Raw genomic sequence first — 14,783 nt, forward strand, 5'->3', positions numbered from 1 at the left:
CCACAACCTCTCCAGCATCTGCTGTCACCTGAGCATTTTATCCTAGCCATTCTGACTGGTGTGAGGTTTCTTTTCTCTGTAGCAGGCTTTTGACAGTGGCCTCGATAGGCATATAAAATATGCACTAACTGAGAGAACTTCTTTAGCCTATAGCATTTAAGAACAAGTAATCCACAGTGTAATAGACTATATGTGCATTGTCCCTTATAAAAGATAAGAGTGTTCACCTTCTCTTTGGTGGCTCTGGGGGCTAGTAATCTAGGTCAGGGAGTGGTAGTGATGAGAGCGCCTGCCTGCTTGATGCAGCTTCCAACATTAACACTGCCACGCTGCTTTGCCATCCTTGACTTTGGCTCTGTTTTGATAGTTAGTCTAGTAAACTTTGAGGAACATAATCTTTTATGTATATTTCACAATTCTCCCCTCAAAACCCATGTGAAAAGCCACCTCAGGGGTCCTTGTAGCCACAAGGCAATGTCCTTCTGCTTTACCTTAGACAATCAAATTGTTCCAGCTCTTTAGGTGGCGTAGGTCTCACAGGCTCCTCCTTTTTTAATATTAAAAAAAAATACTGGGGGCTGAAGAGATGGCTCAGTGGTTAAAAGCACTGGCTACTTTTTCAGAGGTCCTGAGTTCAGTTCCCATTAACTATATGGTGACTCACAACCATCTGTAATGAGATCTGATGCCCTCTTCTGACATACAGATGTACATGCAGATAGAGCGCTCATACATAAAATAAATAAATAAATCTTTAAGAAAAGAAAATATTGAGATGTTTGTATGAACAGGGAAGTACAGGGAGGTGTGCTGTACTCTCACACTATTAACATTTTATTGGGCTTCTCAGCATTGTTTTTAGTGAATAACTGAAAGTAGCTATTGCATACAATCACATTTCTCTCCTTAAACGCTTCAGCGCACCTCGATATAAATTAAGAAAATGTATAGAAAAACCATGCTAATCATTACACCTAGTGAAGCTAAGGATACATATAATGAACATTTAATACCAAAAATATTTTGGGGTGATCTGTCCAGGTCCACACTGTGTGTCTCCTTCCACATTGGGTTCTGGTGATGGGACTCAGGTTGTCAGGCTTGTATAGGAAGTATCTTTATATACTGGAGCATCTTGCCAGCCCTGCTGTAGGTCTCTGGAAGCTATTCTTTATGTCGAACTATAAGTGTGCAGCCTGTTCCCTCTGATTGACAGTTCCCCAGTTCCCCACTGCTGTCCCCTCATAACCACTTGCTTTTGACTTCAGTTTCTTTCTCTTCTGTATGTGGTCCCCATGGCATTTGTCTTTCTATACCTGTGTTATTTTACTTAGCATAGACTCTCCTAGTTGATCCGCATTGTTGCAGGTGACAGGGCTCCTTCCATTTAGAGACAGAATATTATTCTATCGTAGCAGTTACAGTAGCAGTTTTTTAGTCTGTTGATGGACATCCAAGCCAGTTCCACATCCTGACCTGTGGGCCTGCAGCTTGTGAAAGGTTCTGTGTTGGGAGGGAGGGCAGATGCCTCCTATCACATATGACATACTGACTTCACAGCCTCTGGGTGCACCCGCTGTGGGCCATGCCAACATCCTGACTTCACAGCCTCTGGGTGTACCCGCTGTGGGCCATGCCAACATCCTGACTTCACAGCCTCTGGGTGCACCCGCTGTGGGCCATGCAGGTGTTTTATGTGCTCTCCTTTAGGTTCTCCGTGCTGTTTTCAGGAGGGCTGTAGTTTCCCACCACTCCCTCCCATGATTTCCCTTTTTCAAAATTTTGCCAACATATGTAATCTCCTGACTTTTTAGTAGTAGCAGTTAAAGAGATCTGAGATGTTGAATCTGTGAAGTCTAAAATGAGTAACAAAATCACAGGAAAGAGCCATCTTGTTAGATCTGTGGGAGGAGTGTGGAGTCATGTTTGTATGGTGGTGGGGTGGGACCTTCCCCTACCCTGCCTGCTGACCCATGTGCTGTCTTCTCAGGAGCTGGAGGCAGAGGGCTGCTATGGTAGGCTTTGGCCCTCCTCTCACAGAGTCCATCACGGGGTGGTAGCCGCAGGCATCTTTCTACTAGGTGTAAAGAAAGCCTCTTGCCTGTCCTGAGACCAGGCTCTACCCTAATTTAGCTAGAAAAGCTTTCTGCAGTGAGCCTTGGCGGACACAGGTTAGCCTTTCTGTCCCACTACCAGGGTGACATCAGCTTATGCCAGAGTGATGTGGACTCAACTTCAGTCCCTGCTCTGGTTTACTTTTACCAATAACTGTTAGAAGCACATATTGAAATTTATTTTAATTTTAAGAAATTTTAGTAAGTCAATTCCTAATATAGGAGGCAGGTAATATACAGATCATTTACCTATATTATTAAGTCTTTTGCTGTTGTTGCTTCCTTTATCTTGGCAGTTTTGAAGTTTGTAAGCATTTGATAGATAAATCTATAACAGAAAGAACATAAATTTATTAAATAATTACCAAGATTAGGGAACTGGGGCCAAATAAGATAATTTGTACCTGTTACCACCACACAATTATTCACAAATAGAGTAAGTAGTTTTTGAAATTTCAAATTAGATAAGAATATTTTTTTCTACCATACAATGTGTTCTCCAGTATAGCCATTGGGTGATGATTTTCCCATGTGCCCTGGTTGTGCATTAGAAAAAACCCTAGTAATCATTTTAAATGGGGAAAGAATTCAGCTATGTTATAATGCTGATTTTACCAATAATTTTCATCTGCAATCCTTTGCATTCTTTCTCAGCAGCCTGACTGGAACAGTTTAGGCATATTGAAGATTTTCCCCATTATTTTCTTTTTCCTCCTCTCCCACTGGCCTGCACTCACAGTGCTTCCCCTAAATATGCTTGCCATATGTGGGAAGTTTTCAGACCTTCTCATCTGAAAGTGTACACATGAGTGTGTTTGTGCCCATGAATATGTTCACACGTGCATTTTGTGCTAGAGAAGGGTGGGGTGGAGAGAATGCCTGTGTGTGCATTTGGCAAAGGTTTCCATGTCAAAGCCAAAGTCACTGTCTTTTGTTTTCAGCAGACCTGAGCGCAGATCCAAGCTGAGCCCCGCAGCTGTCTGTGAAGCACAGGTTTCCGTGTCTCTGTCTCCCCCCCCCCCCGCCGCTGCCGCACCCCCCCCAGCAGTATAATCATCCTGCAGATGGAAGATAGAAACGGAAGATGTAGCCCTCAGGTCTGGCTGCCAGCAGAGGTCAGGACAAAAGGAGGGTTTAGAGTATTAAATATCAAGTTACTGAAGGTCTAGAACAGTCCAGAAAAAAGTCAGGGGAGCAGGGTGGAATCCAAACCTTTGGAACATAGCCTCATTCTCTGGCCTTGTTTTGTTTCCCAGGAAACTAAAATCAATAATATTAATAAATTAAAGAGTACTATGGGGGAATCAGTTTCTGAGCGAAGGCCAAAAAGACTAACTATATGGATCTTGCTCCAGTATATGCACATAAAAGTTATACCTGCCTCTTCTCTGCCCTGAGAGGTAGAAAGCCAGATCCTGAAATGAGGCAGAGTCCACACAGGCTCTTTGGATTCTGGTACTTTTGCAAGTGCGTTTGAGTCTATGTTTATGACTGTTGAGCTCTCCACGTTGTTAGCTACCAACAAGGAGTGTGTGCTCAGCTTGTAACCAGAGAGAAACAAACATCTGTGTAGACTAATGGACTTTTGGAATGTATTTGTAAAATTGGCAATACCTCTAGAGCTCCTGGGGGAGATGAGGCTCTGCATGGCCTATGCAATAAACCATAACTTGGAGAGATGACTATATAGCCAGACTCTGCATATGTTTTCTTCTCTGCATAGTTCCCACCTGTACCACAAGTACTACTTCCGGGCCTACATCTGCCTACTATCTGACTTGATGAGAAGGAACAGAGCCATAGCTTGACTGGTCATGCCTTCAGAAAGAGGTCTTGCCTCACACTCCAAACAAGAATGTAAAAATATACACGTTTTCTTCCATTGGACTGGATGTCACTGTTGTCTCTTCTCATTTGTGCCATAACTGACAAGTAATGATTTTTTTTTTTCTGAAACCTGTTAGTGTCTACAGTAGGGGCTTAAAGAAAATGAGGTGTCACATTTGGCAAAAGCTAACTTTCTATCCCCAGCCATTTTGCCCACAGGCTCCTTGATGTCGTAGAGGTTTTGTCTGAAGTGGATTGGCAGATGGCCATCCAGCTAATGTCTGTCTCTTTTTAGTCTTGTTTAATAAAATATTTTTGGAAATTTCTTACTTTTTCCTTTGCAAGGAATATTTTGGATATTCAAAACTATTAGATAATAGAGAAATAGTTCAACCACTCAGGAAAGTGTGAAGATGAATGGCTCTCTTTTGAAATGTTAACTTCCTTCATACAGGTTTTGATTTTCGAAATAAAACATTGCAAATATAGCAGAAATTTTTTAGCTCACTCAAATTCCATTCTGTGTTCTACCTCCCTAGAGGCAGCCCCTTTATCTATTTGGTATTTCTCATTCCCACATATGTGTTTATATTTTTATTGCATGTGATATGGCCATAAATAAGCTATATTATTTCTTTGCACATTTTCAGACTATGTAAATGATACCCTGCTGCAAATCTTTCTGCATCTTTTATTTCATTTCTGAGATCTGTTCATTTGTTTTATTGCTGTACAGTAATTGCTGGCTTCTTCACAATTTTTTTTTTACCCATTTTCTTGGCAAGAATACTTAGATTTTTTTTCCAAACTTATTTTTTGTTTTTATTACAAACAACAGTTCTGTAGTCCTGCTTAAAAATGCACTTTGTGTACTTGAGAAAGGTTTTTAGTTTTTGTTTTGTTGTCTTAAAATTTTTTGTTTATGTGTGCATGTGTGTGTGAGGGGTGGGGACCATGCATACACAATAACCTGTGTGTGGAGGTCAGAGGACAGTTAGCAGGAACTCGTTCGCTCCTCCTACCACATGGGTCCCAGGGATCTAATTCAGTAGTCAAGCTTGAAGCCCCTTATTGGCACTGGAAGAGCATTTTCTAAGTGCATATACCAAGAACAGAATTGTGAGGATGCATGCTCCATAAACCTTGCTCATGCTGCCAGACTGGCTCTAACTTGCATTTCCAGCTCAGACACCCTGAGCCTTCAGCAGTGCCCTCAGCTACATCAGTCACAAGATGTTCTCCTTCCTCCCTCTGTGACATACCATGCTGTCTTGTTGGGATTTGCATTTGTGGTTGAGATGAAATATTCTTTTTCTTTACCCTTCTGTCCTTATCTGTTTTTTGTTTGTTTGTTTGTTTTGTTTTATTTCCTTTTGCTTTTTTTCCTTGTCTGTTTTCATTTGTTTTGATTTTCGGTCCATGCTTTTAAATTGGGGGGGGGGGGTGTTTGTTTTTTTTTGTTTTGTTTTTGTTTTGTTTTGATTTGAAGAAATCTTTTACATGTTTTGAATACTAACTCTTTGTTATATGCTATCTTTCTCAGTGAGTGTGTGTGTGTGTGTGTGTGTGTATGTGTGTGTGTGTGTGTGTGTGTGTTTAATTGGGTTAATTGAAATGGGAAGACCTACTGTAAGTATGAGTACCATCACTGAGTACACTGTGGTCCTGAACCTAACTAGAGAAGGAAAGGGAGCTGAGCACAGGAGTCATTGGGTTCTGCATCCTGACTGCATTTGGTGTGCTGCACTACTGCCATTTGTGCCCTGACTTCATTTGGTGTGCTGCACTGCCGTCTGTGCCCTGACTGCATTCAGTGTGCTGCACTGCAGTCTGTGCCCTGACTGCATTCGGTGTGCTGCACTACCATCTGCATCCTGACTATAATCAGTGTGCTGCACTGCCGTTTATGTCCTGACTGCATTCGGTGTGCTGCACTGCTGTCTGTGCCCTGACTGCATTCGGTGTGCTGCACTGCTGCCATCTGAGTCCTGACTGCATTCAGTATGCTGCACTGCTGTCTGCATCCTGACTATAATCAGTGTGCTGCCCTGCCGTCTGTGCGCTGACTGTATTCGGTGTGCGGCACTGCCTCCTGCTATGGCTGCCACACTTTCCTGCCACAACAAGCCAGAGTAAACCCTTGTTTCATTTGCTCTCTTTGGGTATTTGTCACAGCACCAAGACAAGTAGTGATCAATAGAGAAAAGCCTTTATTTTCCTGTGGTTGAGTTAATAAGGGATGTGCGTTTTCAGTAATTCTTCTCTGGCTTAGAGAACTATTTATTACCTACAAAGTGATTTTTTTTAAAGCTTTATTTATTATATATAAGTACACTGTAGCTGTGTTTGGACACACCAGAAAAGGGCATTAGATCTCATTTCGGGTGTTTGTGAGCCACCATGTGGTTGCTGGGATTTGAACTCAGGACCTCTGGAAGAGCAGTCAATGCTCTTACCCACTGAGCCATCTTGCCAGCACCTACAAAGTGATTTTTAAGTTTTGTTTTTCCACATATAAGACTGAGTTATATAAACCTTAGGAATTCATGCATATTTTATTGACAGTATTAAAAACCTGAGTTGTTAATTTCATCATAGATCTCTTCATGGGGGCTTTAAGTATTGGGGGATGAAAGGTGCATGTTTTCTAAAATTCAGATTTGCCCTAGAAAGCAGGCATGGTTTCACACCTAGTCACACCCTTTGGTTTTCCTTGACATGGGAGTGTCCACTGATTTACCTCAGCGTTGGAAGGTGAGGGGAGGGTCTCATGCATATCATGGCCAAGCAAGAGTGGTTCTTGAAAGCTTTTTTTAAAAGAATGTTTCCTTCCATGACAGGGTTTCTCTGTGTAGCCCTGGCTATCCCAGAACTCTCCATAGACCAGACTGACCTCTAATTCATAGAGGTCCACCTGCTCCTGCCTCCGAAGTGCTGGGATTAAAGCATGCACCACCACTGCCGGGCTTCCAAGGCTATTTTCTCAGATATAAATAAAGCCACCTTGTTCTCTTCAGCTGTTGTTTGTATGGAAACTCACTTTTAGCTTATGTACTGCCTGGGTCTCCCATTGACACCATAGATTGGATATTGTCTTTTTACCTGTTCCCTTTGACTGGTGACTTTGATCCTTGTGTTCAGCTTACAGACAGGGAAGAACCTCATGTTGTCTCATTGTTTGTTATGAGTGTTTTGCAGTTCTCTTGTCTTTTCTTCCTAACTTGGCCCCTTTTATGAGTCTTTCGCTGTTTTGATTCCTTTCTCTTTATCACTTATCCAAGAGGAATCTTTAAGCATCCTATGCTTGTGCTAGATGAGATGGGGAGTTCCAGAGAAGGGGCTACTCCTTCAGGGTAGACTCTGAAGTGAAAAGATACAGAGTCAAAGATAATCTACATGTATCAGAATGTATTATAAATAGGAAAGAGGCAGTGCCTCTTAAAATCAAGAGCAGTATGTTACCTAGTTTATCCTAAACTAGATTGATAAAGTACTTCAGAATAAGAAAAACTATGCACAGGGGTACATATGTACACAGTAAGTCACAGGGCATAGATAGAGGTGACTTTTGAAGCTGGTAGATAGAATCAGTATATGTAGCTTGGGAAATATTAGACAAGGAAAGAGTTAGTGAACTCTTGCTATGCACAGCCCAGTGCTCTTTGGCCAGTGTGAGTACTGACAGGAGGCAACCCAACTGAAGAGAGGGAGAGAGTATCACTGATAGTATGTTCTTTTAATTAAAATCAGATCTCCAAACAAGGTTCTTGTTAAAGGGATTTGTCATGGGGATGATAAGAGTCTAATAAAAATAACTCAGCATGAAATTGCACGTTTCCGAGAGGAAGCAATAAATGGGAATTTGTGAGTCTGAATAGACTGCAAGTGTCCTTACTAAAACTTCCAGGACCAGATTCGTGGGAAGATAGCATTTACATGGTAAGAAGGGAAGTCCTAAGGAACTCTGGAAGTGTGTCAGAGATTTGACCTGAGAATCATTGAACCGGTAATTGACTAGGTCTGATTGAAATCTAACAAGTATATATTTTGGAGTTAGCTTCCCCATGTTCTTTTTCTTAACTTCTTTTTGATCTTAAAAATATAGAAAAATATAGACAATGGCCTAAGGGACACTCATGTCCTCAGCACAGACATTATTAGTATCTTATCATATTTGCTTTCCATTCCTTTTCGTTAAAAAAAATAATTATAGGTGATGGGTCTAGTGAGATGGTTCAGTTGGTAAAGGTGTCTGCCCTATAAGCATGAGGAACCAGATTCAGGTCCTCGTCACCCACATAAAAGCCAGTTACATCTCTGTAGCCTTGGCACTAAGTGGGCAGAGTGACCCTTACAAGGACCCACTGACCAGCCAGTCTAGCCAAATCAGTAAGTTCCAGATTCACTAAGAGACTCAATCTCAAAAAATGAAGAGGAAAGAAGTCCAGCTTTGACTTCTCTGGTTTCCAGACTCACACATGGGCAGGCACAGGGTGTGCGTGTGTGTGTGTGTGTGTGTGCATACACACACATATACACACACATGCACTTTCACTCATATACACACTCAAACACATGCACACACGTACATACACACACACACACACACACACAGATATACTCATACACACATATGCACACTCATACACCCATGCATACACACACAGCTATTTAAAATGTGCTTGATACCCTCTCCTTAAAGTTTATGAAATTTTTAAAGGAATTTGACAGTGGTTTATGGATATTTGAGTGTGTGATCTTACCTCCAACTAACTATAAGGCTAGGACCAAGCCTTTATTTTTATTGGATAATTGCCCATCTAAGCGTTTCATTGCTTTGCTTTTTGTTATGCTACATTACCCGAGTTTGTTAATAGGTAAATCCTACTTGAAAGTTTTGGGGAAAATGTGTTTTGATTGAGTTACTATGAATACTCAATAATATGTTAATTTTTACCAATACTAGTATATGAGTTTTGTACATACACACATGTGCACACCATAAACTCTTTATTTTATGAGTATGTGTGCTTAGCTTGTGTGTATATCTGTGCACCACTTGCATGTCTTGTGCCAGAAGATGTAGAATTTCCTAGAACTGGAGTTAGAGATGGATTTTAGTCACCATGTGGGTCCTGGGAATTGAACCCAGGTCCTCTGGAAGAGCAGCCAATGCTTCATCTCTCCAACCCCATAAACTTTTACAGTCATGGATAAAGTTAAACTTGCTTTTAATTCTTCCCTGTATATCCCTTTCATCTCTCCTCCTCAAATCCATTTCCTGTCTATGGTGATAGACAGCCACAATCTTAAACTTCATATGATCAGTGTAGCTTATAATTGATCCTATTTTTCCACAAACTTTTATTTTGTACTTTGCTGAGGATATATAATGTCATTTGGTTTTGTAACTTTAAAGCATTTTGCCAACATAATATATAGTGGTACCTTTGACAGTTTTCTTTTTTCATAGAACAGTGTGTTTGGTTTTGGTCTGGAATGATTTGGATTGGGGAGAGTTGTTTGTGACAGGTCTCATTCTGTAGCACTCTTTGGCCTGGAACTCACAGAGATACACCTGCCTCTGCTTCCCAAGAACTGGGAGTAAAGGCATGCGCCACCACGTCTGGCAGAACGGCATATTTCTATGCTCTGTATTTGTAGGTTCGGAATATGATTCCACTACTGTACTCATTACATTTCTCATTGCTGTGACCACATACTTGAAAAGAAGCAACCTAGGGAAGGAAGGGTTTATTGTGGATCACCGTTTGAGGGCAGGGATAGCAGGAGGACAGCAGGGTGGCTTCCTTCTGTGACAGTGGGGACACGAGGCTGCATGCTCACATCTCAGTGGATCAGAAGCATAGAGGACTCCCCTGTTCTCGTGTTTATTGTCTAGATCCTCAGACCTAGGCTGCTGCTGCCCACATTCAGTCTTCCCTCCTCAGACAATCATCACTGGAAAACTGCTCGTAAGCATGCCTGTTACTATACCTCATTAATGCCTAATCGAATTAAGTTGACAGTTGAAATTAACTGTGCCATCTGGCCACACGTGTCATTGTATTGCCACACTTGTTTTGTCATTCCTCCGTGTGACTTTAATCCTCCCCATAAGTTTTGCAAAAACATAATGAGTACTTATTGTCCTACATGCTCATGCTGTGCCACTGAATAATTCAAATTAAAAATCATTAATTTCTGTTGGATTAGCAAAATAAATAGTAGCAATAATATATAAGCAAACAATAAATTCTAGTAGAATTTATTGCTTTTCTATTGCTGTGACAAAAATACCACGTCCAAGGCAACTTATAAAAGAAAGTGTTTAATTAGGTTTACAGGTTGAGAGAGTTAAGAGTCCATGGTGGTGGAGCAAAGGCATGGTGGGAGTAATAGCTGAGAGCTCACATCTTGATCCACAAGCAGGAAGATGACAGCTCCCTGGGAATGGGGTGAGTGTTCTGAAACTTCAAAACCAGCCCCACTGACACTTCCTCCAGCAGGACCACACATCCCGATCCATGTGAACCTATGGAGGCCATTTTCATTCAGACCATCCGTTAGACAGTAAGTGGTATATAAAAAGAATCAAGTAAAATCATCAGTGAGACTCGGGAAACAGATGGCTGTTTCTAATGGTGAGACCTGAAGTAAAGGCTCGGCAGACTTAAGGTGAAGAAGTAAGAGAGGTAGACTTCCATCAGAGAAAAGGGTCAGTGTAAAGCTACTGAGGTGGGAGTGCCCCTGTGCATTGGGGAGCATAAAAAGGCCAGCTTCCTAGAGTCCAAGTGCAAAGAGGGAGGGAGGTTTGGCTCAGGGTAACAGTATAGAATAAGGAGGATGGATTGTTTTAGCATCTATAGTAATAATAACTGACTTTGTGCTAGGTCCTGTTCTAGGGAACCTCACTTCATAGATAGTGAAAGTGGGGCACAAGGAAGTGATTAGCTGGCCCAGAGTAACAGAATAGCTGCGTAACAGAGCTAGGATTCAGGCCCAGCTCCGCTCATCCAAAGATGAAGCTCTTGGGTGTGAGGTGATCTGACTGGCTAGGCAGGGGTCCCTCCCTCCCTCAAGTCCCTCACACAGTCGAAGAGGGCAGCCTCCCCCCTAGAAGAGGACCATGCTCTCTCAAGAGTCTAAACGTACCTGTGCTCCCCTGCTATTCTGTCTGGCTTCGCATCTTGCCTGGTAGTCTTACCCTTCGCCTACTCTAACTCCGCTTCCACTGCCATCACTCCCATAGGATTGCTATTGTCTGCATCAACAGGTTAGTTTGTAAGTCTGTTCCTTCTGAAGCTTCCAGTGAAGTTCATAGTACCTCGTACATCCGGAGCACCAGCCTGGGTTTTACAGGGATGAAACAAGGCAGGCAAACTGGAGTGACTGAAGAAGGCTTGTGCCTTGTTCTGTTGATGGCTGCCGACTTGTTTGTGGAAGGTTAATAGGCCAGTTGCTGTCCTGTATCTTTGTAAAACAATCATATAGTTGTTTTGTTTGTGGCTTCACAATATAGGAAAATACTATATTTACGTATTTTATCACTTTTTCTTTTGCTTCAAATAGAAATCTGTACCTTTCCATATGATCATCTTGACTATGACAGTTATTTCTATTATTTCTCATATAATTATTGAAGATGAATGGCAAAAAGTTCATTGGCTTTGACCTTTTACCTCCACTCTACTAGAATTGATTTGAATTAATTTAATGCTAATTTGGAACATAAAAATCTCTGGTGAATATTAAATAATTCTCATCCCATATGTACAAACAAAAAGCTACTCCAAGCAAAATACTTTTATTCATGGGGACACAGTTGTAAGGTTTTTATCTTGTCACCAATGCTACCCAGCATTTGAAGGGAAAGATGTCTTGCCTCTGTCCACATATTCACGGTCTCTTGCTGCATTTTCATGCCTGAAGCTAGTGGGTGTCAGCTGCATTCGAATGGGAGCATGTTTTCCCTGGTGCCTGGGAGCAACTCTAGTCCCCTCAGTTACTTTCTGGGTTACTGTCTGCATCGGATAGCTGTTTGTTTACAGCATCAGTTAGCAATTTGCCTGGACAGTGCTGCCATTGCCTGCTTCTCAAAAACCTAAAGGCCTCTTAGAAGAAAGATGACAGACTCTATCCAGCAACTTGCAAAACTTTAAAAGCAATTCTTTGTCAAGCATGTGAAAAATAACTCTTATTTCTGTATAACTTGAGGAGAAAAAAATAGAAACTATCTTACTCCAGATGTTGGAGCGCTTGTGAGTCCTTGCTAGTGAATCAGGCCTGGGCTAGTTCATCCCCAGGCCTTTATGTTCCCTTTACAAAACCCACAGAGAACACATTTGGGGCCACTTTGCAGAGTTGGCAAGAGTCTCTGCTTTTTAAGGGAATCATATGGACACAGAATGCCACAATCAATAGACTCAGAATCCCCAGGGCCCAGAAATGGGATGCTTAGGGCTCACAATCTAGGTCATCAGAATATGGCCTGGGCCCAAGAATCATCCCACTCGTTGCCAGGTTTTGCTTACTTGATTAAACTTGATTCAAACAAAACTAGGTTGAAGAGAGTTTGTATTTTTTTGTTGGTTAATGGTAGGTGGAAGAAAAACAAGAGGAAAAACAATGAAGGAGGAGACAAAGTCAATAGAAGAGAAGCTGGGATCTTTAAGACTCTCCTTTGGAGGCCAGGTGTGCAGGTGATCCATTTTCTCATCGATGAAGATCTGAAAAGGCCAAGCCTTTCCATTGGACCTGGGCCCTTTCTTTACCATCTAAGTGAAGAGCATTGTGGTTACAGTCATGGATTTAAGGGTCAGAGAGGACTTCGAATATGTGTGGGCGAGGGTAGAGAATGGAGGAGAGGACAGAAGGGGAAACTTGATAGATTTATTGATAAGCCTGGTATTTCAAGGGGAAGCATGAACTGGGCAGTGCTGGTGCACACCTTTAATTCCAATACTCGGGAGGCAGAGGCAGGTAGATCTCTGAGTTCTAGGCCAACCTGATCTACAGAACTAGTTCCAGGACAGCCAGGACTGCACAGAGAAACCTTGTCTTGAAAAACAAAAACCAAACAAGCAAAATCAAGGGGGTAGCTACTCTAGGATGTGGTTGAATTCATACTGAAGATACTAAAAGAGCTCTGGCTACCTCCTCACAAGGGATGCCAAGGACTTAAACAGTAAGCTGCTATTTATGTTAGTTGGTTTTTGTTTTGTTTTTTAACAACATTCTTATTTGTACATCAAGTATCATGGCCAGCCCTTCACCTGTTTCCTTTTAATAACCTTGACTTGGGTTATTTTCAACTGTTTCAGTCCATCCCTGTTGTCTAGTTAGTACTGCTTAGATGCAAAAGGACATTGGTCACCGTTCTCTCTCTCCCTTTTTTTAGGTGTGTGAACACACTCAGTTAAGTTGGATCCTCACCTGCATGGTGAGACTGCCTCGATTGCAGTATTTACACCAGTGGAAGGTAAGTGCCAGAACATGAGTGTTAACGGGAAGGAAGGTTTCATTTGTGCTGCACCCGCTGCTGGGCGGCCTTTAATCGATGAGCTGCCTTGCCCACCCTGGTAGCAGCTTTTCAAAAATAAGGTTATGTTTCTTTTTCCAAATTCTTCCTTAAATTAATCTTTTATGAATGAACTTTACCCAGTAACTTTGTGATAAGTGGATTTGAGAAACTTAATTTTCTAATAATTTCTGAATGTAACTGATGCAGAATCTAGAAAACCCCTTTGTCCCTAATGAAATGAATGAGAAATCGAGGTGCTATAAGATCCGTGCAAGGGACCATGTGCATAGCTCAGTGGTAGAGCTTGGGTGGGCTTTGTACAAAGGAGGCCCCAGCTCCCAAAATAAAATAAAATAGCATGGAAATGGGAACACAGATCCGTCTCACTTCTGAAGCCAGAAGCAAGAGCATGATAAACAGCCAGATGATGTTAGAGCTGCTGAAAGGGACCGCAATATATGTTATTACAGGTGGCTCTGGAGTACACTTTGCTTGCTTTAAAAGTGTCTTAATTAAGCAACATAATCAGGTGGAAGTCAGATGTCTTCTCCTCTCTCCTCGTTTCCACAGGCAAAGGCTGCCAAGCAGAAGCACAACGGGACCGTAGGCCTGCTCACATACCCTGTGCTCCAGGCAGCAGACATTCTGTGCTACAAGTAAGGAGGGGCACCAGTCCTGGGCGCCTGCACTCTCACCCTCTCACCGTGACAAGAGAGCGGCCATGTGTGAATATCTGTTTGTTTGCTCAAGTCAGGGTCTCCCTGTGAACTTGTAATCCTCAGGCTCCTGAGTGCAGGAGTCACAGGCATGTGCCACATGAGAGCGTTTTTTTTTTTAACTCTCAGGAAAATGTTTGACTTGTGGAGGAGGGGTACAGAAAGGATCAGATACACAGTCAGCTCAGCATACTGAATGTGTGTATCTTTCAGTGACTCACGAGGGCCATTCAGAGCTAGTGTTAGTAAGTCTTCTCTGTGTGCTAGCCTGGTAACAGCCATGTAAAGTGTGTCACTGTTACCTCTGTTCCTCAGAAGACATAGCCGGGTCTCAGGGTGGTCAGCAGCAGACCCAAGGTCATGCTAGCTAGGAAGGTTTGCAGTCAGGGTCTGAGTCTGGAAAGTACTTCCAGTCTAAGATCAGGAAGGCTTGTCGCTTTGGGTCTATGGAGGGGTGCTGGATGGTGGTGACAAGAATAGCTAAGAGCACACACTGCTTATCTGATAGCCAGGAAGCAAAAGAGGAGAGGAGAGGAGAAGGGAAGGGAAGGGAAGGGAAGGGAAGGGAAGGAGAAGGGAAGGAGAAGGGAAGGAGAAGGGAAG

The 14,783-nt window shown here is 42.3% G+C and overlaps 1 protein-coding gene across 2 annotated transcripts in view; it reads left to right on the forward strand.

Moving 5' to 3' along the window:
* Positions 1 to 14,783, forward strand: part of Wars2 (tryptophanyl tRNA synthetase 2, mitochondrial) — a 76,484-nt gene that overhangs the window by 48,138 nt on the left and 13,563 nt on the right. For both annotated transcript variants that reach the window (XM_031374963.1, XM_031374964.1), the window contains exons 3-4: positions 13,342 to 13,422; positions 14,035 to 14,120. In XM_031374963.1, coding sequence (XP_031230823.1) covers positions 13,342 to 13,422; positions 14,035 to 14,120 — 167 coding nt within the window. The remainder of the gene's footprint in view (positions 1 to 13,341; positions 13,423 to 14,034; positions 14,121 to 14,783) is intronic.

Source organism: Mastomys coucha, unplaced genomic scaffold, assembly GCF_008632895.1.
Source record: "Mastomys coucha isolate ucsf_1 unplaced genomic scaffold, UCSF_Mcou_1 pScaffold16, whole genome shotgun sequence".
Lineage (NCBI taxonomy): Eukaryota > Metazoa > Chordata > Mammalia > Rodentia > Muridae > Mastomys > Mastomys coucha.